The following is a 24806-nucleotide window of genomic DNA, read 5'->3' on the forward strand; positions in this document are numbered from 1 at the left end:
TCCTGTCAGCTTTGACAAGTTAACATTCACTTGGGGAACTGGTCTTGGTGCTTGCTATACAATCAACACCAGTAAATGCTCTGGTGGGACTGGTGGCACACACCTCTACTCCCAGCACTAGGGAGGCTGAGGCAGGTGGATCTCTGTGAGCTTGAGGCCAGTGTGGTCTACAGAGCGAGCTCCAGGACAGCCAGTCAGGGCCACACAAAGAAACTCTGTCTCAACAAAACAAAACAAAAGATCCTAAAACTTCAGGGCCAGTGGTAGAGCTCATCTTGAGACACGTGATGATGGCCTCAGTTCAAAGCCTATAACCCACTCAGCGGCTGGGTTCCAATCTCCACATGAGTCGCAGAGCACATGCATCCATATAGTAACGCACATAGGAACATCTTTGTCTCTCTCTGTGTCACACAAAATTAAATGAAAAGGTTCGATCTGGGGCTGGAGAGATGGCTCAGCACTTAAGAGCACTGTCTGCTCTTCCAGAGGTCCTGAGTTCAATTCCCAGCAACCACATTCAAAACAAAAGATATCATTTCACTGTTTTTATATAGTTGTGGTCTAAATTTCACTGATTATCATTATTTAAAACTTTGGTTTTTGAGACAGGGTCTCTCTGTGTAGCCTTGGCTGTCCTGGACTCACTTTGTAGACGAGGCTGACCTCGAACTCACAGAGATCCACCTGCCTCTGCCTCTGAGTGCTGGGATGAAATGTGTGCACCACCACGCCTGGCATTTAAAACTGTTAAAGGTCATTTTGATTATCCCTACCTTATATCACCATCATACATTGCATGGGCAGCATTTAGACTAAAAACAACTGGTAAAGTACAAAAACAGGAAGTAGTAATAAAACTGGATAGAATAAAAAAAGATTCAATCTAGAAATTTTGAGGGGCCTTGTTTAATGGATTTAAAAAAAAAACAAACATTTATTTCTGCCTTTAATCCCAGCACTTGGGAGGCAGAGGCAGGTGGATCGCTGTGAATTCCAGGCCAGCCAGGTCTACAAAGTGAGTCCCGGGCAGTCAAGGCTACACAGAGAAACCCTGTGTGGAAAACCAAACCCATTTATTTCTTTTTCCACAGTTTTATTAGTACTTCCTGTTTTTGTACTATATCAGTTATTTTTAGCCTAACTATTGTCCATGCAGTGTTTGATGATGATAAAATGTAAGTATCCCTCTAACCCTGTTCCTTATTTTTTTTTTTTCCAAGACAGGGTATCCCTGGCTGTCTTGGAACTCACTCACTCTGTAGACAAGGCTGGCCTCAAACTCACAGACATCGCCTGCCTGCCTCCCAAATTCTGGGATTACAGGTGTGCATCACCACTACCCAGCTTCATTTCTTTCTTTCTTTTTTTTTTCCAGCTTCATTTCTTAATTTTTTTGTTTTTTGTTTTTTTCCAAGACATGGTTTCTCTGTGTAGCCTTGACTGCCCTGGACTCGCTTTGTAAACCAGGCTAGCCTTGAATTCACAGAGATCCACCTGCCTCTGCCTCCCAAGTCCTGGGATTAAAGGCATGTGCTGGCACTGTCTGGCCATTTCTTAACTTTTAAATTACATTTTAGTTTATTTTGTGTGTTAATATGTGTGTATGATGTTTGTGTGTATGTATCACAGTGCATGGATGGGAGTCAGTTTTCTCCTCCCATCTTGTGGGCCCAAGGGATTGGACTTGGATATTGTTTAACTGCAAGGCCCTTCCCTGCTAATTAAGTCTCTGTTAGTCAGCCTACTAGGGTCCAGAAACCATTTTTATCCAGACTTGCTAGCCAGAATGTCATATGTGTGTGTGTGTGTGTGTGTGTGTGTGTGTGTTTTTTTACTCTGTGTATATGAGTATTTTGTCTGCGTGTATGTGTGTGTACTGTGCATGTGCCTGGCACTCTCAGAGGTTGGGGCAGACCTCAGAACTAGTTAAACACAGTTGAAAACCTTCAGGCCCGTGCTGGGAGCCAAACCTCAGTCTTCCACCAAAACGGCAGGTGCTCTTAGCCGCCGAACACATCTCTCCAGCCCCTGCGTGGTTCTTCATCTTGTTCTTCACGCAGGGGCAGTGACCACCCACTCTGAACAGACAGGGAACAGCTTTGAGCCTAGCCAACAGATTTCCAAGATTCCAGGCCAGGCCGTTCAGTCACAGACATTTATCGAGCGCTGGGATGCATTCTGGAGATTTCTGTGTCGAGCCAAAACAAATGCGACTCCTCTCAGCAAGCCCCATGAGACCTGTGCCACTCAGCTAAACTGGGCAGACCTTTGGCCTTGCTCAGTTGTTGAATCTACTGGAATGCCTTGAGCGGAATCTCTCTGCGTGCGTCATGTTCCAGGGCTCGCCTCCGGCTTTCCTCAGCTTCCGGTGTGAGCTTGACCAGGCTGCAGGACCAGGGACTTGGCTGGGGGAGAATGTGGACGCTGGCCGGGCCTAGCCTTGTAGATTCCAAAATCTTGGCACCGGCCATGGTCATGCCCTCCATTCTGGAAGCCATAGTCTGTAAGCAGTCCCACCCTTTCTGCTAGAGTGAGTCAGGCAGAAAGGGGGGTGGGGGTGGGGGTGGGGGTGGCGTGGCGCAGCTTCTTAGGAACTGGGCTATTTATGGCCCAACTCTGGGGCCTCTAGGTCTCCACCCTCACTCGGGGAGAGGCTACTTGGTCTGTGAAATCCAAGCCTTGCTCCTAGCTCCAGTTAGCTGGCGCTCCTTCGTTACGGTGCAATCTTGTGGGAACAGAGAGAGATGACCTGGTTCTGGGACAGCCGGCGGAGCCGCCGCTCTAACAGTCTCTTTGGCTCCGGAGTTGACAAAGGTTCATTCGCTGAGTATGCAGCACATGAGGAGCCTGCTGGATTCTGAGGACATAACACTGAGTCACGCGACGTTCTTGTCCATACTGGGTTCTCACTGGGTGGGGACACTGACCCCAGGAGACCAGAGTTGGTTCCCAGCGTACACCCACCTGTAACTTTAGCTTTAGGGCACCAGCACCTCTGGCCTCCAGAGGCGAGGGTTAAGACAGGTGCGAGGAGGCAGCCGTTTTTGTTTTGTTTTGTTTTGTTTTTCCTGGCTTGTCTCCTATCTTGCTGCTTTGTATTTTGTGACATAAAAAAATGATTGGTGGGCTGGAGAGATGGCTCAGCGGTTGGGAGCACTGACTGTTCTTCCAGAGGACCCAGGTTCAATTCCCAGCTCCCACATGGCAGCTCACAACAGTCTGTAACTCTAAAATCTGACACCTGTAGACATATAATGCACATAAAATAAAAATAAATAAATTTAAAAAAATGATTGGTTTAGCCAGGAGTTGTGGTGCACAGCTTTAATCCCAGCACTCGGGAGGCAGAGGGAGGCAGATTGCTGTGAGTTCAAGGCTGGCCTGGTCTACAAAGCGACTCCAAGACAGCCAGGACTGTTACACAGAGAAACCCTGTCTGGAAAAAGCAAAGGAAAAAAAAAAGATTGATTTGAGCTATGGGAGTCTTCCTGAGGCAGGCCCAAACTCAGTGTCACTCATACCCCCCATTAAAGCCATCTTCCTTGACTTTTTCTTTTTCATTTGGGACAGAGCCTTATTCTGTAGCTTAGGCTAGTCTAGAACTCGTGGTAATCCAAGTACCTTAAACTCTGCCAAATGCTAAGGATATAGGCGTGCGCCACAATGCTTCCTCAAGATGTCTCTGTCTGTCTCTCTCCCATAGGGGAGGTTGACTTCGGACTCCCTGCATAGTCAAGGGCAACTCTGAGTCTCTCATGCACAGGGCTGTGCTCAGGCTTTTGTCCCCATTTCTTTTGTGACAAGTCTCAATAATCCTGGTTTGAATTTGCTTTAGAGTTGAGTATAATCGCTTTTGTTGTTTTTTGTTTTTCGAAACAGGGTTTCTCTGTGTAGCCTTGGCTGTCCTGGAACTCACTCTATAGACCAGGCTGGCCTCAAACTCATATCAACTCACCTGCCTCTGCCTCCCTAGTGCTGGGATTAAAGGCATGCGCCACCATGCCCGAAAACTCTGTTTTATTTTTATTTATTTATTTAGACAAAGTTTTGTGTATGTAACCAAAGGATGACCTTTAGTTTACTAAGTGCTGGCATTACTGGTATGTGGGACCATACCTGGCTTTTAATTTTTGTTTGTTTGTTTTTTAAAGACAAGGTTTCTCTGTGCAGCTCTGGCTGTCCTGGAACTTGCTCTGAAGACCAGGCCAGCCTTGAACTCATAGGGATCTGCCTGGCTCTGCCTCTGTCTCTGGAGTGCTGTAATTAAAGGTGTATACTACCACTGCCCAGCTTAAAATTAATTTTAATTTTAAAATTAAAAAATTCAAAGCTGGGTGAGGTGGTGCACGCCTTTAATCCCAGCAGTCAGAAGGCAGAGGCAAGTGGATCGCTGTGAGTTTGAGGCCAGTCTGTTCTACAAAGTGAGTTCAGGACAGCCGGGGCTACACAGAGAGACCCTGTCTGGAAAAAACAAACAAACAAACAAACAAACAAACAAACAAACAAACACATTCTGTGTAGGGGCTGGAGAGGTGGTTCAGGGTTTAAGACTTCTTGTTCTTGCAGAGGGTCTGGGGATGCTTCCCAGCACCCACAACCATCTGTAATTAGGCCCGGTGCCCTCTTCTGGCCTGAAGGCGTGCACGCAGGCAGAGTACTGTATACATAATAATAAATAAATAAGCCTTAAAAATAGTTTAAAAAATAAAATAAAATAAAAAAAAGCTAAAAAGAAAAATTTAAAAGGCCAACAATGTAATAGAACTTTCTCTTTTTCTCTTTCCCTTTCTCCCTTCCTTCCTCTTTTTCTTTTCTTTCTTTTTCTTTCTGGTCAGGGTCAGGGTCAGGGTCAGGAGTTGGTGTTGGTGTTAGGGTTCCATTTTCCTCTTTTTCATTCTTTCTGTTTTTTATTTTATTTTATTTCTAGCAGAGTATTACTCTGTAGCCTAAGCTTGTCTGGAAGTTACTCTATAGCACCCCATTCTTGGCAATCCTCCTGCCTCAGAAGAGGGCATCAGATCACATTATAGATGGTCGTGAGCCACCATGTGGTTGCTCGGAATTGAACTCAGGACCTCTGGAAGAGCAGTCAGTGCTCTTAACCTCTGAGCCATCTCTCCAGCCCTCTTCCTTCCTTCCTTTTTGTGGTATCAAGGATGGAACGCAGGCATTTGGACGTGCGAGGTAAGTATTCTGCTGGAGTCTCACCTCCCTCCGTACAGTCTCTTCCCCCCTCCTTCCCTCCGTGCCTCCCGCCCCTCCTTTCTCCCTCTCTCCCTCTTCTCTCTTCTTTGGTGTTGGAAATGGAACCCAGTGCCTGTGTGTGCTAGGCAAGCTATCTTCCCTGCCTGGTTTTGTGTTTTAATTAAAATTATTATTATTATTATTATTATTATTATTATTATTATTATTATTATTATTATTATTATTAGGGATGGCCTTATGTGGTGCAGGCTAGCCTCAAACTCCTGATTTTCCTTTTTTCTACCTCTCAAATGCATGGCTTATAGTCATGTACTACATCTGCCTTATTTTATTCTTTCATTTGAGGGAGGATCTGGCTAAATCACCAGGCTGGCCTCAAACTTGTGATGCTTCTGCTTCGGCCTCCTACATACCTAGGGTCACAGGCAGATGGTATCACCATACCTGGAGGATGTTTTGCTTTAAAAAATTATTTTTAGCCAGGCGGTGGTGGTGCACGCCTTTAATCCCAGCGCTCGGGAGGCAGGGGTAGGTGGAGCGCGGTGAGTGCGAGTCCAGGACAGCCAAGGCTACACAGAGAAACCCTGTCTCAAAAAACAAAAAACAAAAAAATTACTTTTAAACTTTTTAAATATTTCTGTGTGTGTGTGTGTGTGTGTGTGTGTGTGTGTGTGTGTGTGCGCATGTTGTACTTGATGGCCCAAATGTTTTGTTTAGGTAAGGGTTCCAAGTCTGCTGATGTTAGCGATTCGGAGATTACTGAACCTGTTTATGTATACTTGGACTGGACTACACTACTTTTTTTTATTTTTTATTTTTTGGAGACAGGGTCTCTCTGTGTAGCCCTGGCTGTCCTGGACTCCCTTTGTCGACCAGGCTGGCCTCGCATATTTTGCCTGCATATCAGTCAGTGTACCACGTGCACGAATGGCCCACTGAGGTCAGCAGAGGACACTGGAGTTAAAGATAGCAGTGAGCTGTCGATGTAGGTGGAGGGAATACAACCTGGGTCCTGTGGAAGAGCAGCAAGTACTCTTAACAGCTAAGCCATCTCTCCTGCTATCTCTATTTTAATGGATTTCCTTAGCACATGGCTCACATAGCCTATCAGCCTGGCAGTGGAAGGGGAGCAGGAGTGGATGGAAAGGACGCCCCTTTTCCTCAGTGGATGCTATCAACATCCGTTATTCTTCTCTCATGCTATTTGCCAGAATTAGTCACATGGGTATTTATAAATGCAAAGGATCCTGGGTAATGAAGTCCCTATGGGGCTATTAATATATTGGAGGATAGTGGACACTATCAGAGAACGATCTCGGTCCGCTCCTTCTGGCGGAGACGCAAGCGCCAGGACACCGGCGAGCAGTCACATGTCCCGACTTCCATCTTGATACCTCGAGCCCGTCTCACAAATGCTGTGGTTCTCTCGCCCCCCTCCTCCCCTCTCCTTTCTCTTCTCCCGCCTCCACATCTCCATTTCCTTTCCTTCTTCCCTCCCTCTTTCTCCTCTCACTGTGTAGCCTAGGCTGGCCTTCGGGTTCCTCCTGCTTCTACCGGCTACTGGGGTTATAGGCATGTGCCGCCATTGCCTGGCCTCCGTTGCCTGGTTTTTGTTTTCTTTTCTTTTGTTTTGAACGGCCACCGGAATGCCCCAAACTTTTTTTTTTTTTTGTTTTGTTTTTTGTTTTTTGTTTTTGCTTAGAACTTACTCACTTGGCCACACGTGCTGCAAAAGAGGCTGGAAAGTGTAGTCTTTGTCCTAGGAGGCAACCATGCGTCCACAAAGCAGGTTAAACGAGTGGGTGGATGTTAGCATGTGTCCAGTATAGTCTACCCCTCTGCCATGGCAGAGGCTAGCTTAGAAAACTATAATAATATTAGACATAATTCAAGGTTTTTTTTTTTTGATAGGGTTTCTCTGTGTAACCTTGGCTGTCCTGGATTCCCTTTGTAGACCAGGCTGGCCTTAAACTCACAGAGATCCGCCTGCCTCTGCCTCCCAGAGTGCTGGGATTACATGCATGTGCCACCATGCCTGGCACAATTCAAGCTCTTAGCTAACTAGTGACAATTAGGACATGTGCTCCATGTAGTCCGTGCCACAGTGGTAACAGGTGACCTCTCTCCTGACCAGTTAAGTACATGAAGGAGGTCTCACCGTATTTCAAGAATTCTGCTGGCGGGACTTCGGTTGGCTTCGACTCACCCCCTGCCTCACCTCTTCAGCGGCAGCCTGCTTCCCCTGGCCCCCAACCCCGGAACCTCAGTGAGGCCAAACACATATCCTTGAAGATGGCCTATGTCTCAAGGAGGTGCACCCCCACTGACCCGGCACCCAGGTGAGGCTGGAATGGGGCGGGGTGGCTCAGGTAATACAAACAAAAGGTATATGTGTTGTATGTAAGTGGTGAACATGGTACCAGCGTCCGTGCTGGCATGTAGCAGGTGCTTACCATCTAGGCCAAATGGATGCAAGAGTGAATTTATGGGGGATGATGGTTGTTTCCTCCTCCTCCTTCTTCTTTTTCTTCTTCCTCCTTCTCCTCCTCCTCTTCTTTTTCCTCCTCCTCCTCCTCCTCTTCCCTTTCTTCCTCTTCTTTTTCAAGACAAGGTTTCACTGTGTAGCCTTGGCTGTCCTGGAACTTGCTCTGGAGACCAGGATGGCCTTGAACTCACTTGGAACTCACAAGAGATCCACTTGCCCCTGTTTCCCAAGTACTGGTATTAAAGGCATGTGCCACCTTTAATTTGGTTTTATTTCTTTTTCCTCTGGGAAATTAACAGCTGAGGAGGAACTTGGTCTAGGGAGGAGCCCTTGACTTTTTTTTTTTTTTTTAAAGAAAGGGCCTCAAGAAGATGAAACTATTCTCAATTTTGTTGTGTGGTCTAGAAGAACCTTGAACTTTTGAAGATACTCCTGTTTTTACTTAACAAGTGATGCTATAACAGGCACGCACCACCACATCTAGTGTTTTGAATTTTAACCTTTTGCTGGGGAAGTAGACTAAGTGTGTAAGGAGGGGTGGATTTGGTAGAGCCTGCCTTTGGAGATGATCACCAGGAAATGTTTACCTTCCATTTCTAGAGACTTCTCTCTGTGTTTTATTGGTTATAACGGGGTCGTGTGGCAGGCATAGCTGCAAGGGAGGCCATGGATTCAAGTTCTTTTTTGTTAGTTCTGCAGTAGAGGATGGCAGGGGTGAAGGTGGATGGCCTAGTTACTGGAGCCAGCCCCCTGCTTCTGCCCAACTTCATGTAGTACAGAAATCCAAAGGGGACTGAATCCTTAAGGTAACATAAAACATCTTGGAAACCCTTTCTAGCACCACTGTTGCTATCTCTTGGAACTCTTCCTTCAGACTTGCTGGGATGGCTTTTTGTCTCTTTTCTCTCTACTCAGTTTCTTTTCCAACCTTTTTTTTTTCTCTTTTTGAGGCAGGGTCTCATATAGTCCCCATAGTTAATTAAATAAAGTTTATTTACTTACTTACTTATTGTGTGTGTTTGAGTGTCTATGTGTGTGCATGTGTGGTGATCAGAGAACAACTTTTTGGAGTTGGTTTTTTTCTACCATGTAGGTCGCTGGAATCAGGTTGTTGGGCTTGGCTGCAGGAGCCTTTACCCACTGAGTCATCTTGACTGCCCTAGTGATGGTTTTGAACTTGTGATCCTTCTGTCTCAGCCTTCCCAGTGCTGGCATTGCAGATGTGAGCCACCACAGCTGGCTTTTTATTTTTTATTTTTATTTTTGGTAACGTCTCTTTAGTCTGTTCTTGCCTGCCTCAGAGGCCCGATAGTGCTTTGATTATAGTCATTCACCACTTGATTCAATTCTTTTTTTTTTTGAGACAGGGTTTCTCCGTGTAGCCTTGGCTGTCCTGGACTTGCTTTGTAAACCAGGCTGGCCTCGAATTCATAGAGATCCACCTGCCTTTGCCTCCCGAGTGCTGGGATTATAGGCGTGCGCCACCACGCCCGGCTCAATTCTTAATATATTTCCCCTATTAATAGATGAATTACTTAGGTTCTAGGCAGCAGGGAGGATTGGAAAGCTAGCTTAGCAGGGACCCTTTCATAGATACCAGAAGAAAAGTTTACTGGGCCCCTATACCATAATTGTGGCTCCTAGCACATGTTTGGCTGGGTGTATAGAAATTTGTGCGTATATGTGTGTGCTGCGGTCTCTCGTCCCTAGATCCTGCCAGGCTCTGACACCTGTGGCTGGGATTCTAACAACAAACTCAGTCCTTACCTCTCATGGACGCCCTGTGAGGTTTCTTCCGGGTTGGCAGTGGGTGTGTTTCTTTGGCCAGATGTCATATAGGCTGGACGGCTGACCAACGACATGTCCTGTCTTCTATCCCGTTGTGTCTACAGGTATCTAGAGATCTGTGCAGCAGATGGTCAGGACGCCCTCTTTTTGAGGGCCAAGGATGAAGCCAGTGCAAGGTCATGGGCCGGTGCTGTCCAAGCCCAGATCAACGTTTTCATACCTTGGGTCAAGGATGAGCTGCAGGCACTGCTGTCAGCCGCAGGTACAGCCGGAAGCCAGGACGTCAAGCAGATCGGCTGGCTGACAGAACAGGTGCTTGCCGGGCCACACTTCTGGTACCCGTTGTGACCCCAGGCCTCGCTGGCCCTTGGAGCTCTTTCCCGTCCGCCCTTCCTCATTACCATCTTGCTTGCAGTTGCCCAGTGGGGGTACGGCCCCAACCCTGGCCCTGCTGACGGAGAAGGAGCTGCTCCTCTTCTGCTCTCTCCCCCAAACTCGAGAGGCCCTGAGCAGGCCAGCCTGCGCCGCCCCGCTCATTGCCACCAGGTACCGAGGAGCAGGGGACCCTGTGTTTCACTCAGTGTGGTGTTCAGATTTGGGAGGGTGGCATTCCAGAGGGGACCCAGAAGCCCCGAACCCCAGGCCTATTCCGCCTCCAGATATTCCCCAGTTGATCTGAAGCGAGTTCTGCCCCTTCCAGGCCACCGTTTCCTCATTTGTAAGCTGAGGCTCAGAATATAAAAATGCCAAGTGCTGACTGTCACTCAGTTACTGACACTTACTTCTTGTACAGAGGACACAGTCACTGCCCTTGGGGAGAATCTGAGTGGAGAGACAGACCCAGAGTAGCCATTACATTGAAGGGTACAGGAGGCACTTAGTTGTCTGGTGTGGCCAGGGAAGACATAAGGAGGGGTGACATTTGAAATGGACTTTGATGAATGAGGAGTGTGGCTTTTTTTTTTAAAGATCTATTTATTATTTATTACATATACAGTGTTTTGCCTGAACGTAAGCCTGCATACCAGAAGAAGGGACCAGATCTCATCATAGACAGTTGTGAGCCATCATGTGGTTGTTGAGAATTGAACTCAGGACCTTTGGAAGAGCAGGCAGTGCTTTTAACCCCTGAGCCATCTCTCCAGCCTTAGGAGTGTGGCTTTTTTTTTGAGACAGGGTTTCTCTATGTAGACTTGGCTGTCCTGGATTCACTTTGTAGACCAGGCTGGCCTCAAACTCACAGCGATCCGCCTGCCTCTGCTTCCCGAGTGCTGGGATTAAAGGTGTGCGCCATCATGCCCAGCTCTGGAGTGTGGCTTTTGAGGAAGGGTGGTAGAGGTAGGTGTGGTCAGAGGGACAGAGGCATGATGGGCATGTTCATATACATATATAGGTGTATGTGTGTATGTGTGTGTGTGTGTGTATATATATATATATATATATATATATATATATACACATACACACATGGTAAACACAAACATGTTTGTATGTATACATATTTCTGTATAGATATATGTATATATATTAATTTTAGTGAGACAGAGTCTTACTATGTATCCTGGTTGACCTGGAACTTGCAACATGGACCTTATTGGCCTTGAACTTGCAGAGATCCGCATGCCTCTGTCTCTAAGGGCTGGGATTAAAAGCGTGTGCTATCACTTTCACCATGTTCTTTTTTTGAGGTAGGGTCTCTCACTGAACTCAAAGCCTTCCGTTTTGGCTAGACCAACAGGTTGGTGGCCCCCATCTAGGCCTTCCATAGCACTGGGGCTGCAGGTGTCTGCTGCCACGCCTGCCTTTTACATGGAAGCTAGGGACCCAGACTCAGGGTCCCAGGTCTTCAGAGTGCAGCAGCAAGCACTCCCCACTGAGCCACCTCCCTGGCCCTGGCAGGGTCTTAACACTTGTGGCAGGCTGTGCCAGAGGAGTTAAGCTAGGGAATCAGGAGACCGGGGTTCTGGCTGGCACTGCCACAGAGAACTTTCACTGTGGAGGGGAGGGCAGGAGCTGGGGAGTCTCCACAGCTTTGGGAGACGTGAGGCTGAGGGAAGCAGGTGGGTGGAGGAAGCAGATGGAGAACAGTGGCATTTGCAGTGGGAAGTGCTTGGGAGGGAGCTCACGGGCTCAGTGCTTGCCAGTCGGGAGAGGGCAGGAGACCTCCTGGAGGAATAGGAGGTCTGGAGTGTGTGTGTTGGTGGGGATTGTGGGACTGGAGTTCGGGTGCGTACAGAGGAGGTTCAAGGAGAGGCCGAGTCATGTCCAGAGTATATGTGGGCAACATAGGGATTGTGGCTCAGAAGCTTGGGGACTGGAGGGGCTGAGGCTCAGGGCTGGAGTGTGGAGCTTCAGTTTGAACACCCCAAAGGAAACTGAGAGTGGGTGGAGTGGGGAACAGAGGAGGCTAAGGACCAGAAGTTAGAGTTCTTCTGGCCAGAGGACGGGTAATGAGCATCCAAGGCCACACAGCAAGTGAGAGTCAAGCTGCAGAGTCTGGGGCCCTTGGTACCATAACTCCTCTCCCTAGATTGGGCTCTGGCTTATGGACTGGGTTTTGGATTGACTGCTTAATCAAGTGACTTGTTAATTAAGACAACAAGGATTTCTTAAACATCTACTATGTGCCCATAAGTTTAAATTGCTGGTAATATAGTGTTGTATAAAATAGACAAAACTTCTGCCTTTGTGATGTTCTAGTGAAAAGGCCAGCCAAAAGCCTACCAAAACTAATAAGGAAAATATATAATTATGGCTGGGCGGTGGTGATGCACGCCTGTGAGCCCAGCACTCAGGAGGCAGAGGCAGGCGGATTGCTGTGAGTTTGAGGCTAGCCTGGTCCACAGAGCAAGTTCCAGAACAGCCAGGGCTACACAGAGAAACCCTGTCTCAAAAAACAAAAGAAAACATCGCTCTCTCTCTCTCTCTCTCTCTCTCTCTCTCTCCCTACCTACCAACCTGTCTATCTATGCAAATGCATATAATTTCGGCTGGGTATGGGATGCTTGTAATCCAGTACTCGGGAGGCAGAAACTAGAGAATCAAGCCTGGCCTACATAGTGAGTTCAAGGCCAGTGAAGGTGACAGACATCGTGAGACCCCATCCAAATAACAAAAGCATTTCAAATGTCTAATTTCTGCAGTCCTGGTGAAAAGTAAGGCTAGTGAGTGACAAAGGAACTCTTTTCGACAGATCATCTCAGGGGAGGGAATATCTGACCAAAGGTGGACAGGAAATGAGGGCGTGAGCATGCGAGGGATAGGGAGGAGTATTCAGGCAGAGGGACCAGTGTGTGTGAGGGCACCACTAAAGCGGACATGAGAGTGAGAGCAAGCTGGCAGGAGATGTACACACTGCAATTCCTGTCCACTGTAAGACACTGAGTAGAGGGCTGGAGAGATGGCTCAGTGGTCAAGAGCACTGCCTGCTCTTCCAAAGGACCCAGGTTCAATTCCCAGCAACCACATGGCAGCTCACAACTGTCTGTAACCCCAAGATCTGACACTCGCACACCAATGGACATAAATTAAAATTAAATAAAATATTTAAAAAAAGACACCGAGGGGAGCAGGGGTGGTGGTGGGGTGGGGTGGTGGTGGTGGTGGTGGTGGTGGTGGTGGTGGTAGTGCACGCCTTTAATCCCAGCACTCGGGAGGCAGAGGCAGGTGGATCTCTGAGTGTTTGAGGCCAGCCTGGTCTACAAAGTGAGTCCAGGTCAGCCAAGGCTACACAGAGAAACCCTGTCTTGAAAAACCTAAAGAAAAAAAAGACACTGAAGGATGCAGGTCATTGTCCTGGCCCCACCCACTTCAAGGCCTCCTGCTTTGCCCTCTGCTCTGCACACAGGTTGGTGCACTCGGGCCCCTCCAAGGGTTCAGTGCCCTATGATGCAGAACTGTCCTTTGCCCTGCGCACGGGCACACGCCACGGTGTGGACACTCACCTGTTCAGTGTGGAGTCACCGCAAGAACTGGCAGCCTGGACCCGACAGCTGGTGGACGGCTGTCACCGGGCCGCTGAAGGTGTGCAAGAAGTGTCTACAGGTGTGTCAGGTGGAGCCTCTTGTGTCCAGAGGCATCAAGTTTCTTTCTTTATGGTGCTTCTGGAGGGACAACAAATAGAGGTTGGGCTTTTTCGGAGTTCCCTGTTTCGGGTATGCGGGTGCTCTGGGAGGAAGGGAGACCCCCCCCCCCCTTGGAGCCTTAGGTTTCCCTGTGATTTTACTGGTAAGAATGCATGGTGGCGCACACCTTTAATCCCAGCACTTGGGGAGGCAGAGGCAGTGGCTGGTGGATCTCTATAGGTTTGAGGCCAGCCTGCTCTACAGAGCAAGTTCTCAGCGAGCCAGGGCTACACAACGAGACTGTGTCTTGGGGGTGAGGCTGTAGGTAAGATAGGGCACCAGTTATATTTGAATTTCGGGTAAACAGTGAGTAGTTTTTCTTTTTTTATGTCAATCTAAATCATCCACCTTATATGAAATTTAAATTTAACCTTGAAATCTTGTGCCTTTATGGGATAAGCGTTGTGTCCACCACAGACTTTAACTCCCGTTAATTTTATTGTGTTGGGAAGTGACCCCAAGACCTTATACATGACAGCTGAGTACTCTTCCACTGAGCAACACCCCAGCCCAAGCTTCCCTGATACATGGGGTTTGGCTAAAAATGGGCCAAGATGCAGCTGTGGGTTCTCCAAAGGCCCAACTTTCTGTATCCTAGGATGGGGTGGCTGGGATGGTGGTTGTTCGGGTGTCGTGACAGAGTGAGCCTCTCACCCCTAGCCGCGTTCCAGCCAATGTTCTGGAGCTGCCCGAGGAGTTGAGTGGAGCTTGTGATCTCTGAGTTCACTGCTCTCCTGCAGCCTGCACGTGGAATGGCCGTCCCTGCAGCCTGTCTGTGCACATCGACAAGGGCTTCACACTGTGGGCAGCTGAGCCGGGAGCAGCCCGAGCCGTGCTGCTCCGACAGCCCTTCGAGAAGCTTCAGATGTCATCAGATGATGGCACGAGTCTCCTTTTCCTGGACTTTGGGGGTGCTGAAGGAGAGATCGTAAGTGGAGGGTCACCTCTGCATCCTTGGGGGGTGGGGATGCTCTCCTGGAGGCCAGGCTGGGCAGAGAGCCCCTGACCCTTGTCCCTGTACACCTGCAGCAGCTGGACCTACATTCGTGTCCCAAAGCCCTGGTCTTTATCATCCACTCCTTCCTCTCCGCCAAAGTCACCCGCTTGGGGCTCTTGGCCTAGAAGCTGCTGGATGCACTAGTCTGGAAGAGGATTGTTCACCTTGTGGCCTGACCTGTGTCCTTCTGCTGACTGCCTGCTCACCTTTGGGCTGAGGGAAGGGAGAGGAGCAGCCTGAGGAAGGCTGGCTTGGTCTTGGGGAGCAGAAGCTCAGACCTGGGACAGCCAGCAGTCTGCCTTGTGATGGGGCGGCCTTCCCACTGCTCACCTCCACCAGTGCCTTTCGAAGAAGAGATATTTTGTGTACACAGAAGCCATTCCAAGCCTGGGACCTGCCCCTGTGGGGTTCCTGACCCTAGACAACAGCAGAGCTACCAGGCCTCCTGGTAGCCCGAGATCTCTGCAGCTGGAGACTTCTGGGTCAGTGGCAAGAGGAAGAAGAGGGGTCTACCCGTTTGCTTTCCCTTGGGCCCCATGGGGTATCTGGGTTCTTTCCTCCTTCTCTCTCTTGGATAATAAACAGCCTGTGAACACACTGCAGCCTGGCCCCCATGTCTGTGGTTTGCGTCTTGACATTGGGACCCTGCGGTGGCTCTGAAGTCGCAGAGGAGCCAGACCAAGATGTAAGACTCCCCCCCCCCTCTCCTGGAGGACTGGGTCTCCAAGTGAATCCAGGCCTTAGCTATGTTCTGTGGTAAATGACTTCACGACCTAGCAGCTTAAAGTAACAAGTGCTCAGCATGTCTTCCATGCTGTGGGTCAGAAATGTGAGAGTGGCTGAGTTGGGTTTATTCTCGTCTCTGATGAACTTTCAGCCAATGAGGAAATTGTCTCATGAAGCTACTTTGTTAGCTTGGTTGGAAACTAGGCACTAAGGAACGGGGAGGTGCTGGTAAGTGGACGTCTAGCCTCGCTTACCTATCCATCTCACCTAGGCACCCACTAACCCGGGCTTCACCCAGGACTATCTTGGATACATCTGTTCTGTGCGCATCAGTGATGCAGCTGAGAGCAAAGCTGAGAGGTTTTTATCCTCAGCCGGAGGAAGCCCATTAAAATCTTCTGCAACCAAATGTGTGATTCCAATTGGTCAGATAGTGGGAGTTAGCAGAGGGGATGGTGGGACCTTGCCTGGTCTTATATATATATCAGGAGGAGACACTGGAGCGGAGGCAGCTTAGAGAGCCAATGCTTCAGCCAGCTTCTCCTGTGACGGTAGTGACGTCAGGCGCGGACAAACCCAGTAGGTGGAACAGCAGACGTTGCTTTTCATGATTCTGGGTTGTGCATTGACTACAGTTTTACTAGTGTAATCTGGGCTGGGCAGGGCATGTTTGCTCTTAGTTGTTGGTTGGGTTTCCTAGGGCATGTTTGCCCCTTGGGTGAGTCAGTGGAGTGCAAAACCCAGCCAGTCACATAGGCCGTTCAGGTCATCTTCCTGACAGCTGTGAGAAGGAAAACACGGACCACTCACAGAGCCAGTAGAATTAGGTGACAGAGGGACAGTCATCTTAGGTAGAACATTCAGGTCCTAAACCAGGCAGAACAGTCCCAAACTCCTGGAATCAGAGGGTTTTGTTTCTTTTTAAAACCCTCAAAGCCGGGTGTGGTGGCGCACGCCTTTAATCCCAGTACTCGGGAGGCAGAGGCAGGCGGATCACTGTGAGTTTGAGGCCAGCCTGGTCTACAAAGCGAGTCTAGCGCAGCCAAGGCTACACGGAGAGACCTTGTCTCAAAAAACCAAAAAACAAACAAACAAACAAAACAACAACAACAACAGCAACAACAACAACAACAACAAAAACCCTCACCATCCCCAAACCAACACTAGCCTAGGAATCCATGGTTGATCTTTAGACTTCGGCCACAGCCAGCCCCAGTGCTTTTTTTGATCCTCCGTCCCTCCTCCTCATCCACTTCCCCCCACACTGCAGTGTGTTCACCACACAGTTGCCACTCTATAGGCAAGGAGATGAGGCAGCAATCACTAGTTGGCCATGGTTATCCAACTGTCAGCAGCACAGCCCCAGCGGGAACCCAGCCAGTCTGAGGGTGAGTTTGTCAGTGCTAAGAATAGGGCTTTGGGATCAGACTGAACTGTAGGTAGATTCCAAGCACTGCACAGCTCTGCCTTGCTGCGTGACCTTTGCACGTGACTACTTTTGTATTCTCGTCTTTAACTTTGTAAAATGAGTTAATCTTTATTTATTTGTCAAGCCAGTTTCTCTGTGTAGCCAGCCCTGTTTGTCTTAGAACTCTCTTGGGAGCTAGGCTGGCCTTGAACTCATAGAGATCCCCCTGCCTCTGCTGGGATTAACGGTGTGCACCTGACCCAAAATGAGTTATTTGTATAGTTAATCTTACAGATTTTTAAATTCTTTTGTTTTTCTTTTTTTGGTTTTTCAAGACAGGGTTTCTGTGTGGCCTTGGCTATCCTGGACCCAGGCTGGCCTTGAACTCACAGTTATCCACCTGCCTCTGCCTCTCTGAGTGCTGGGACTACAGGTATGAGGTACTGTGCCTGGCTTTTTATTTTTATTTTTGGTGTTTCAAGACAGTTTCTCTGTCCTGGAACTTGCTTTGTGGACAAGGCAAGCTTCACATTTATAGAGATCCCCTCCTCTGCCTTCCAAGTACTGGGATTAAAGGTGTGTGCCGCCACCACCACCCAAGCCAGATTTTTTTATGAGATCAAAATTTTTTGAGACAGGTCTCACTGTGTATCTCAGGCTGCCTGGAGCTCACCATATTGCTTATGATTGGCCCTGAACTCTGTCTTCATGTCTCTGCTTTCTAAGTGCTGATCTATGAATGTAAGCCACTGTGACTGATGACGTGTGTGTGTGTGTGTGTGTGTGTGTGTGTGTGTGTGTGTGTGTGTGTGTGTTTGATTGTTTTAAAGAAATATATATTTTGAGCCAGGCATGGTGGTGCATGCCTTTAATCCCAGCACTCTGGAGTCAGAGGTAGGTGGATCGCTGTGATTTTGAGGCCAGCCTGGTCTACAAAGTGAGTCCAGGACAGCTAAGGCTACACAGAGAAACCCTGTCTTGAAAACAGAAAAAAAAATTGAGACAGGGTTAGATAAAGCCCAGGCCAGTCTTGAACTCCCAGTGTCTGAGGCTGGCCTTGAACTCCTGATTCTCCTGCCTCTACATTCCAAGTGCTGTATAATCCAAGGCATGTACCACCACACTGAGCTTTTTATAGAATTTTTGTTTGTTTTTTAAAAGTTTATTTGTTTGCTTGTTTATTTATTTATCGAGACAAAGTCTCACTATGTAGCCCTGGATAGCTTTTCTTTTTTTGGTTTTTCTATTTTTTCAAAGATTTACTTATTTATTTATTTTAAAAGATTTATTTATTTATTATGTATACAGCATCCTGCCTGCAAGCCAGAAGAGATGGTTGTGAGCCACCATATGGTTGCTGGGAATTGAACTCATGACCTTTGGAAGAGCAGTCAGTGCTCTTAAACCTCTGAGCCATCTCTCCAGCCCCCTATTTATTATTTAATGTTCTGCCTGTATGTACACCTGGACGCCAGAAAGGGCACCAGATCTCATTATAGATGGTTGTGAGCCACCATGTGGTTGCTGGGAATTGAACTCAAGACCTTTGGAAGAACAGTCAGTGCTCCTAAGCTCTGAGCCATCTCTCCAGCCTTCTTTTTTGGTTTTTTGAGACAGGGTTTCTCTTGTTGTCCTGGCTGTCCTGGACTGGCTTTCTAGACCAGTCTGACCTTGAACTCACAGAGATCCACCTGCTTCTGCCTCCCAAGTCCCTGGGTAGCTTTGAACTCGATATGTAGGCTAGGTTTACCTCAAATTTACAGAGAGCTTCCTGCCTCTGTCTCAGTAGTGCTGCGATTAAAGGTATATGCCACTGTGCCCATCTTGGGGCCTTTTAACTAAGATTACCACGCCCAAGAGGGCCCTACCTTTGTGATATAATCTCTTTGCAAAGACCCTACCTCCTATTACCATTTTCTTGAAGGTAATGGTTTCAATATGTGGATTTGAGGGACACACACACACATTGAGACTATCTATATATTTGAAGTGGGATGGAGAATTTGGCCCAGAATGTCTTACAGAGAGATTGCAGAGTTAAACGTATTAAAGAAACCTGTTGGAGTAGCCGGGCGTGGTGGCGCACACCTTTAACCCCAGCACTCGGGAGGCAGAGGCAGGCGGATCGCTGTGAGTTCGTGGCCAGCCTGGTCTACAAAGTGAGTCCAGGACGGCCAAGGCTACACAGAGAAACCCTGTCTCAAAAAACAAAAAACAAAACAAAAAACAAACAAACAAACAAACAACAACAACAACAAAACAACAACAAAACAAAAAACCAAAAAAACACAAACCAAAACAAAAAACCTGTTGGAGGGCTGGAGAGATGGCTGAGCAGTTACTGAAGCACTGGGCTACAGTTTGATTCCTGCCACCCACATCAGGTGGCTCACATCCGCCTGTAACTCTGTCGGAGGTTAGGGTGCTTGTGGGTTTCCACACAGAGCTGCTCTCGGGTTCCCGCACAGACACATAAACTCATAAATGAAACCAAACCAAAACAAGAACCTATTGGCAAAGAGGAATGCTGGGAATGCCCTACTCCTTCCTTCCATCCAAATCCAGTCTCTTGGTGAGAGTAGTGACAGGAAGAGGCCAGCAGGGGGCGCCGCTCCCCTATTATTCATGCTATGCTTGAAGAATTTGAACTGTCCACACACAATTTGTGCTTCGAAGGCCGGGCGTGGTGGCGCACGCCTTTAGTCCCAGCACTCGGGAGGCAGAGGCAGGTGGATCGCTGTGAGTTCGAGGCTACCCTGGTCTATAAAGCGAGACCAGGACAGCCAAGGCGAACACAGAGAGACCCTGTCTCAAACAAAACAAAGCAAAACAAAAAAAACCAACCAACCAAACAAAACAAAACAAAAAACCCCCTCAAAACTAATTTGTGCTTCAACCAAATGTTTGTGCTTTAAAACTAGGCGTTATGGTGGGGCTTGCAAAACACTTATGGTACGTAGGATGGCTTTGACCTCAGGGCTCTGAATCCCTGAGGCCGAATCCTGCTGTCAGCATTTTGTTGAGTGTAGGGTCTGTAGGTTAGGTCTTGGGGAGAAGAGGCACACTGTCTAGAGGCTTGGTTCACAGAGAAGGGAGAATGGCTGAGACAGTCAAGGCGGGAATATGACAGGAAACGGGCAAGGAACCACTGCCCGTTTGGGAGTTCCAGGAAAGGTGAGGAAGTTCAGATCTAGTTACAGAACCCCTCCCTAGCCACTTTGCTAAGTTTGTTTTTTACATCTATCCATCAATTTTCCAGAGACAGAATCTTCCTACATAGCCCTGTCTGTCCCCTAATTCACAGAGATCAGCCTGTGTAGGCTTCACCTTTTCCAAACCCACTTTATTTGGGGTTCTTTAAATGCTTATACCTCCCTTCCAACCCACCTGCCCTAGATAGGAGAGAAAGGAGATTTATGGGAACAGGAGAAGTAGACCTTGTTGGATTCAGTGCCTGGGAGAGATTCCCCCTGGTGTAGCCAGTAGGATTTCAGCAGACCAGCAATTCCACCAAAGTTGCTGCTGGAACCTGGAACAGCAGCCGGAACCCAGAGCCTCGAAGCCTTCGCTGGAGCAGTTCTTCCTTGGAGGAGTGTCTCCAAGTGGATGAACAGCCAAACAATACCAAGACCCAAAATCCCCTCTCTCCTCTTTTGGGCTCATATATAAATCTCCTCTCAGAGTTTGTACTAGGATCTTTTTCAGCTGGCAGAAACCAAACCCCCTCTATGAAGTGGTTCGACTTATTTTTTTTTTTTTTTTTTGGAGACAGGGTTTCTCTGTGTAGCCTTGACTGTCCTGGACTCACTTTGTAGACCAGGCTGGCCTCGAACTCACAGTGATCCGCCCGCCTCTGCCTCCTGAGTGCTGGGATTAAAGGCGTGCGCCACCACGCCCGGCTTCGACTTCTAAGTGGATAAACATCACCTGTTCTCTCACAAGTCTGTTTCCTATCCCATATTTGGGGCCAAAACAAAAACATGTTTACATCTACTACAAATTCCCCTTTCTATTAAAAAAAAATACAAAGTATACACAGTAAAAATAATTACGAGAATTACACAGTAAAAGTTACATTTACAAGGACCAGTCCATTTGTAATTGACAATCTTGGAGAAATTATTCCGCTCTCCTGTTCTACTGAGTCTTATCATAGTCTCCAAAGTTTTCCTAAATCACTTTCACTTACATTTATCAACCTCTAAACATGTTTTTATCTCTTAAACTAAAGCTTATGGTAATAGTATGGCTCTCTAGTCTTCAACCCCGTCAGAGACTTAAGAAGGAAATATTATGTAATATGAAGGACGTGCAGGCAAGCAACTTCCAAAAGTATAGACAGGACAGAGAGAGAGGTGACTGCCTGGACAGGCCCAGGTCTTTCTCTATTGTTGGAGCATCCAGTCTTTAGCCTGCCAGCTCAAAATACCTGACAGATTGTTGAAGGACTGGCCCACCTAGTCTCTGCAAAGCTGGACAGCCAATTTCTCAGTAGCATACTTGATCACAATTTAGATAGTCCGTCAATTTGGACAGTCAGTCTGCTGTCAGCCATAGAGATAATAGTTTCTCAGTTCAATGGCTGTTCGGCCACACTTGTTTCTTTTTTTTTTTTTCACACTTGTTTCTTTGATGACCGTCATCTTCACAGAAGTAGACTGGAGGTGCTGCCAGGAGCGGATGCGTCTCTCTGTCAGAAAGGCCCTTTATTATTAAATGCCATCTTCTGTAGGTCTCTGAAGTGCTTGGAGATCATCTATTTACTATAGTGCATAATTATATCTTATCTGTCTAGTCTATCATCTATTTATTTTTATGTATCTATAGATCGACCGACTTATCTGTCTCAGTAAGCCTGCCTCTGCCCCGAGAACCCTGAAGTGTACTATGCGTAGGAGACATTGAGTATGTGTGTGTGGGGGAGGGCTGGGGGGGTGGGGGTGGGGGTTGCATGTCCCGTGGCCTATCTGTGGTGGTCACAGGACTTTCGGGGAGTCACTTCTCACTTCACTTTGTGGGTTCTAGGCATTAGAACCCAGGTCATCAGCCTTGGCAGTAAGTGCCCGACACACTGAGTCATCTCACCAGCCCCATGGGTCATTTTCCTTACAGGGCCCGGTGCTGGGTGGGGAGGTAGGTGCATCTGACCGTTGTCGGGCATGGGAAGAAGCCAGAGTTTCTCTTTCTGGGGCCATAACACCCCTAAGAATCCCTCACTCTCTTGGGGGTAAGGGCAGGTACAGATTCTGCCCACCTGTCAAGCCTGGTTTTTAAGCTTTATCTACATTTTTATTTTTCTTATTAGCATATAAAGATCTGGGTCGGGCTAGAGAGACGGCTCAGAGAGGTTAAAAGCACTGATTGCTCTTCCAAAGGCCCTGAGTTCAATTCCCAGCAACCACATGGTAACTTACAGCCATCTATAATGTGGTCTAATAATGCCCTCTTCTGGTGTGCAGATGTACATGCAGGCAGAGCACTGTATATCTAATAAATAAATAAATCTTAAACAAACAAACAAACAAACAAACAAACAAAAAAACAAATTGGGTCTTACTTCTTTCTATTTTTCAAAGCCAGTGACCTGCGTCTACCAGGCCGGTAGGAAACACTTCCGTTAGAACACCGCCGGCCAAAGTCACGGCGGAACAGAAGTTGCACGCCTAAGGAGAGCAGCGGAGGACTCCTGAGAAGGGACTCTCGCGGGCTGACAGAGCTTCCGGGTTTCGGACGCGGGACTTCGCGGTGGTGGGAAGTGAGCGGTTTGAGGTAGAGTTGGGGTCCTGCGAGTGACCCGCAGTGGCGCCGGCGGCCGCGCAGGGAAAGCCTGGAGCGCTGGGGGACGGTGGCAGTGGGCGGCGTGGGAGGCCTTGAGTTAGACCGCCGCGAGTGTAGCCCAGCCCCGCTGCCTGCTTCTCTGTGTGTCCTTGGCCAAGTCTAAGCGTCCTCCCGAGTCACAGCGTTTCCCCTTGTGAAGCCGGGGTTGGGGGTCCGACGGGGCCTCGCTGGGTGGCCGTGTGTGTGTGTGGTCCTTGCGGGCGTCCACGCTGCGCCCCCGCCGCTCCCAGCACTGCCATTAAGAGCTCTGTGCCTTTAATCCCAGCACTCGGGAGGCAGAGGCAGGTGGATCGCTGTGAGTTTGAGGCCAGCCTGGTCTACAAAGTGAGTCCAGGACAGCCAAGGCTACACAGAGAAACCCTGTCTCGAAAAAAAACAACAACCCAAAAAAACCAAAAAAACAAAAACAAACCCAAAACAACAACAACAACAACAACAATAAGAACAGCAAAACACTCTGTCCTGTGCTGTGCAAAGCTTTAAACTTGCGTTTGAGCCTCTGGCCAGGTTCATGAGAGAGAATCGCTTCCCCTTCCCAAAGCTCAGAAGGCTCCCAGATCCCCGGCTTGCCCAGTTAGGGAGCAACCACATTCTCCATCTTCAAAAAGAGAGGCGTGAGCTGTTAGGGAATGGTTGCTGTCATCTTAGTATTCCAGTTTGGGTGTTTTTTTTTCTCTCTCTCACCTCTTTAAAAGTAGTGTGTGTGTGTGTGTGTGTGTGTGTGTGTGTGTGTGTGTGTGTGTGTGTGTGTGTGTGTGTGTGTGTGTGTGTGTGTGTGTGTGTACGTACGGCGTGTGGTGTGGTGTCGGAATCGTTCCAACTTCCACCGACCGTTCTGCCCCTTCTGAGGTCTTCAGACTTGATCCACATGCGCTTTTACCCACAGTGCCATCTTGCCCGAGTTAACTTTTAATTTTTTATTTTTTTTATTTTTATTTTTTGTCTCGGATGTAGTCCAAGGGTGGCCCCGAACTTGAGTCAGTTCTCTTGCTGCAGCCTCCTGAGTGTTTTTTTGTTTTTGTTTTTTGTTTTTTTCTTTTCTTTTTCGAGACAGGGTTTCTCTATATAGCCCTGGCTGCCCTGGAACTCTGACGGCCTCGAACTCTTGAGATCCACCTATCTCTGCTTCCCGACTACTAGGATTACAGGTGTACGCCACCACACCAGGCTCCGCCTGGATTTCTAATGTGTGATTATCATAACATCTGGCAAGTGGTAAGGTCATATTTGTGCTTTTTAAATAGTTGTGACATTTGTAGTTCAGAGGTGGGAATTTGATTTGTAAAAGGTGGTCACACAGCAATTAAAGGACAGATATAGATGATTTTAAAGCTCACACCTGGCCTGTTAAAATGGTTCACATACGTCCACAAAAAACTTAAAACTCAAAAGTCTCTTCTCCAATACCTGAGAGTAGGCTAGGCTAGTGTTTTGTTTGTTTGTTTTTTAAAAAATTATTTTTGAAAAAAATTATTTTTGTGCATATACTTTTATATGATTACATATATACACAATAGGTTATCTATGACAAGAAGAACCGTGACACAATCAGGAATCATATAAATGTTACATTCTTAGTGTTTTGGCTATTTGTATTTGACAGCCTTGAAGAAAACATCTTTCCTATATTGGTGCATCTAAATTTCTGAATGTAAGTCAATCTCCATCACATATTGTCATTATCAACTTAGAACACCTATTTGTTTTTGTTTTAAAAAAGATTTATTATGTATACAGTGCTCTGCCTGCACGTACACCTGCATGAGCAACCATGTGGTTGCTGGGAATTGAACCCAGGACCTGTGGAAGAACAGCTAGTGGTTTTAACCTCTGAACCATCTTTCCAGCCCTGTTTTTGTTTTTTGTTTTTCAAGACAGGGTTTGTAGTCCTGGAGTCTTGGACTTACTTTGTAGACCAGCCTGGCCTCAAACTCACAGAGATCTGCCTGCCTCTGCCTCCTGAATGCTGGGATTAAAGGCGTGTGCCACCAGCCCCAGCGTTTGTTTGTTTGTTTTTTGAGGCAGGGTTTTTCTGTGTAGCCTTGGCTGTACTCGCTTTGCAGAGCAGGCTGCCCTCAAACTCACAGCAATCCACCTGCCTCTACCTCCCTTAGTGCTGGGATTACAGGTATGGGCCACTGCGCCTGGCCCTGGAGCTCTCTATCTAAACCAGGCTGACCTGGAAATCACTGAGATCAGCCTGCTTCTGCCACCCAAGTGCTGGGATTAAAG

General features: G+C 47.8%; 2 protein-coding genes across 5 annotated transcripts in view; both read left to right on the top strand.

Moving 5' to 3' along the window:
* Nucleotides 1-15204, top strand: part of SNTA1 (syntrophin alpha 1) — a 32689-nt gene extending 17485 nt beyond the window's left edge. The window contains exons 3-8 of one of the 2 annotated variants that reach the window (XM_084777699.1): nucleotides 7343-7547; nucleotides 9586-9793; nucleotides 9897-10027; nucleotides 13329-13578; nucleotides 14346-14533; nucleotides 14635-15204. In XM_084777699.1, the coding sequence (XP_084633825.1) occupies nucleotides 7343-7547; nucleotides 9586-9793; nucleotides 9897-10027; nucleotides 13329-13578; nucleotides 14346-14533; nucleotides 14635-14746 (1094 nt within the window). In that variant the 3' untranslated portion in view covers nucleotides 14747-15204. The remainder of the gene's footprint in view (nucleotides 1-7342; nucleotides 7548-9585; nucleotides 9794-9896; nucleotides 10028-13328; nucleotides 13579-14345; nucleotides 14534-14634) is intronic. The other variant, XM_084777698.1, reaches the window with a different exon arrangement.
* A 7150-nt stretch (nucleotides 15205-22354) lies between these two features.
* The window catches only part of CDK5RAP1 (CDK5RAP1 mitochondrial tRNA methylthiotransferase), a 39738-nt gene continuing 37286 nt past the window's right edge, over nucleotides 22355-24806 (top strand). For 2 of the 3 annotated variants that reach the window (XR_014777992.1, XM_084775773.1), the window contains exon 1: nucleotides 22355-22505. The gene's annotated coding sequence lies outside the window, so the exon portion shown is untranslated. Of the gene's footprint in view, nucleotides 22506-24177; nucleotides 24226-24806 lie in introns of all 3 variants that reach the window. The other variant, XM_084775774.1, reaches the window with a different exon arrangement.

The sequence above is a fragment of the Acomys minous genome (genome assembly GCF_964271855.1).
Source record: "Acomys minous genome assembly, chromosome: 3".
Classification (NCBI taxonomy): Eukaryota; Metazoa; Chordata; class Mammalia; order Rodentia; family Muridae; genus Acomys; species Acomys minous.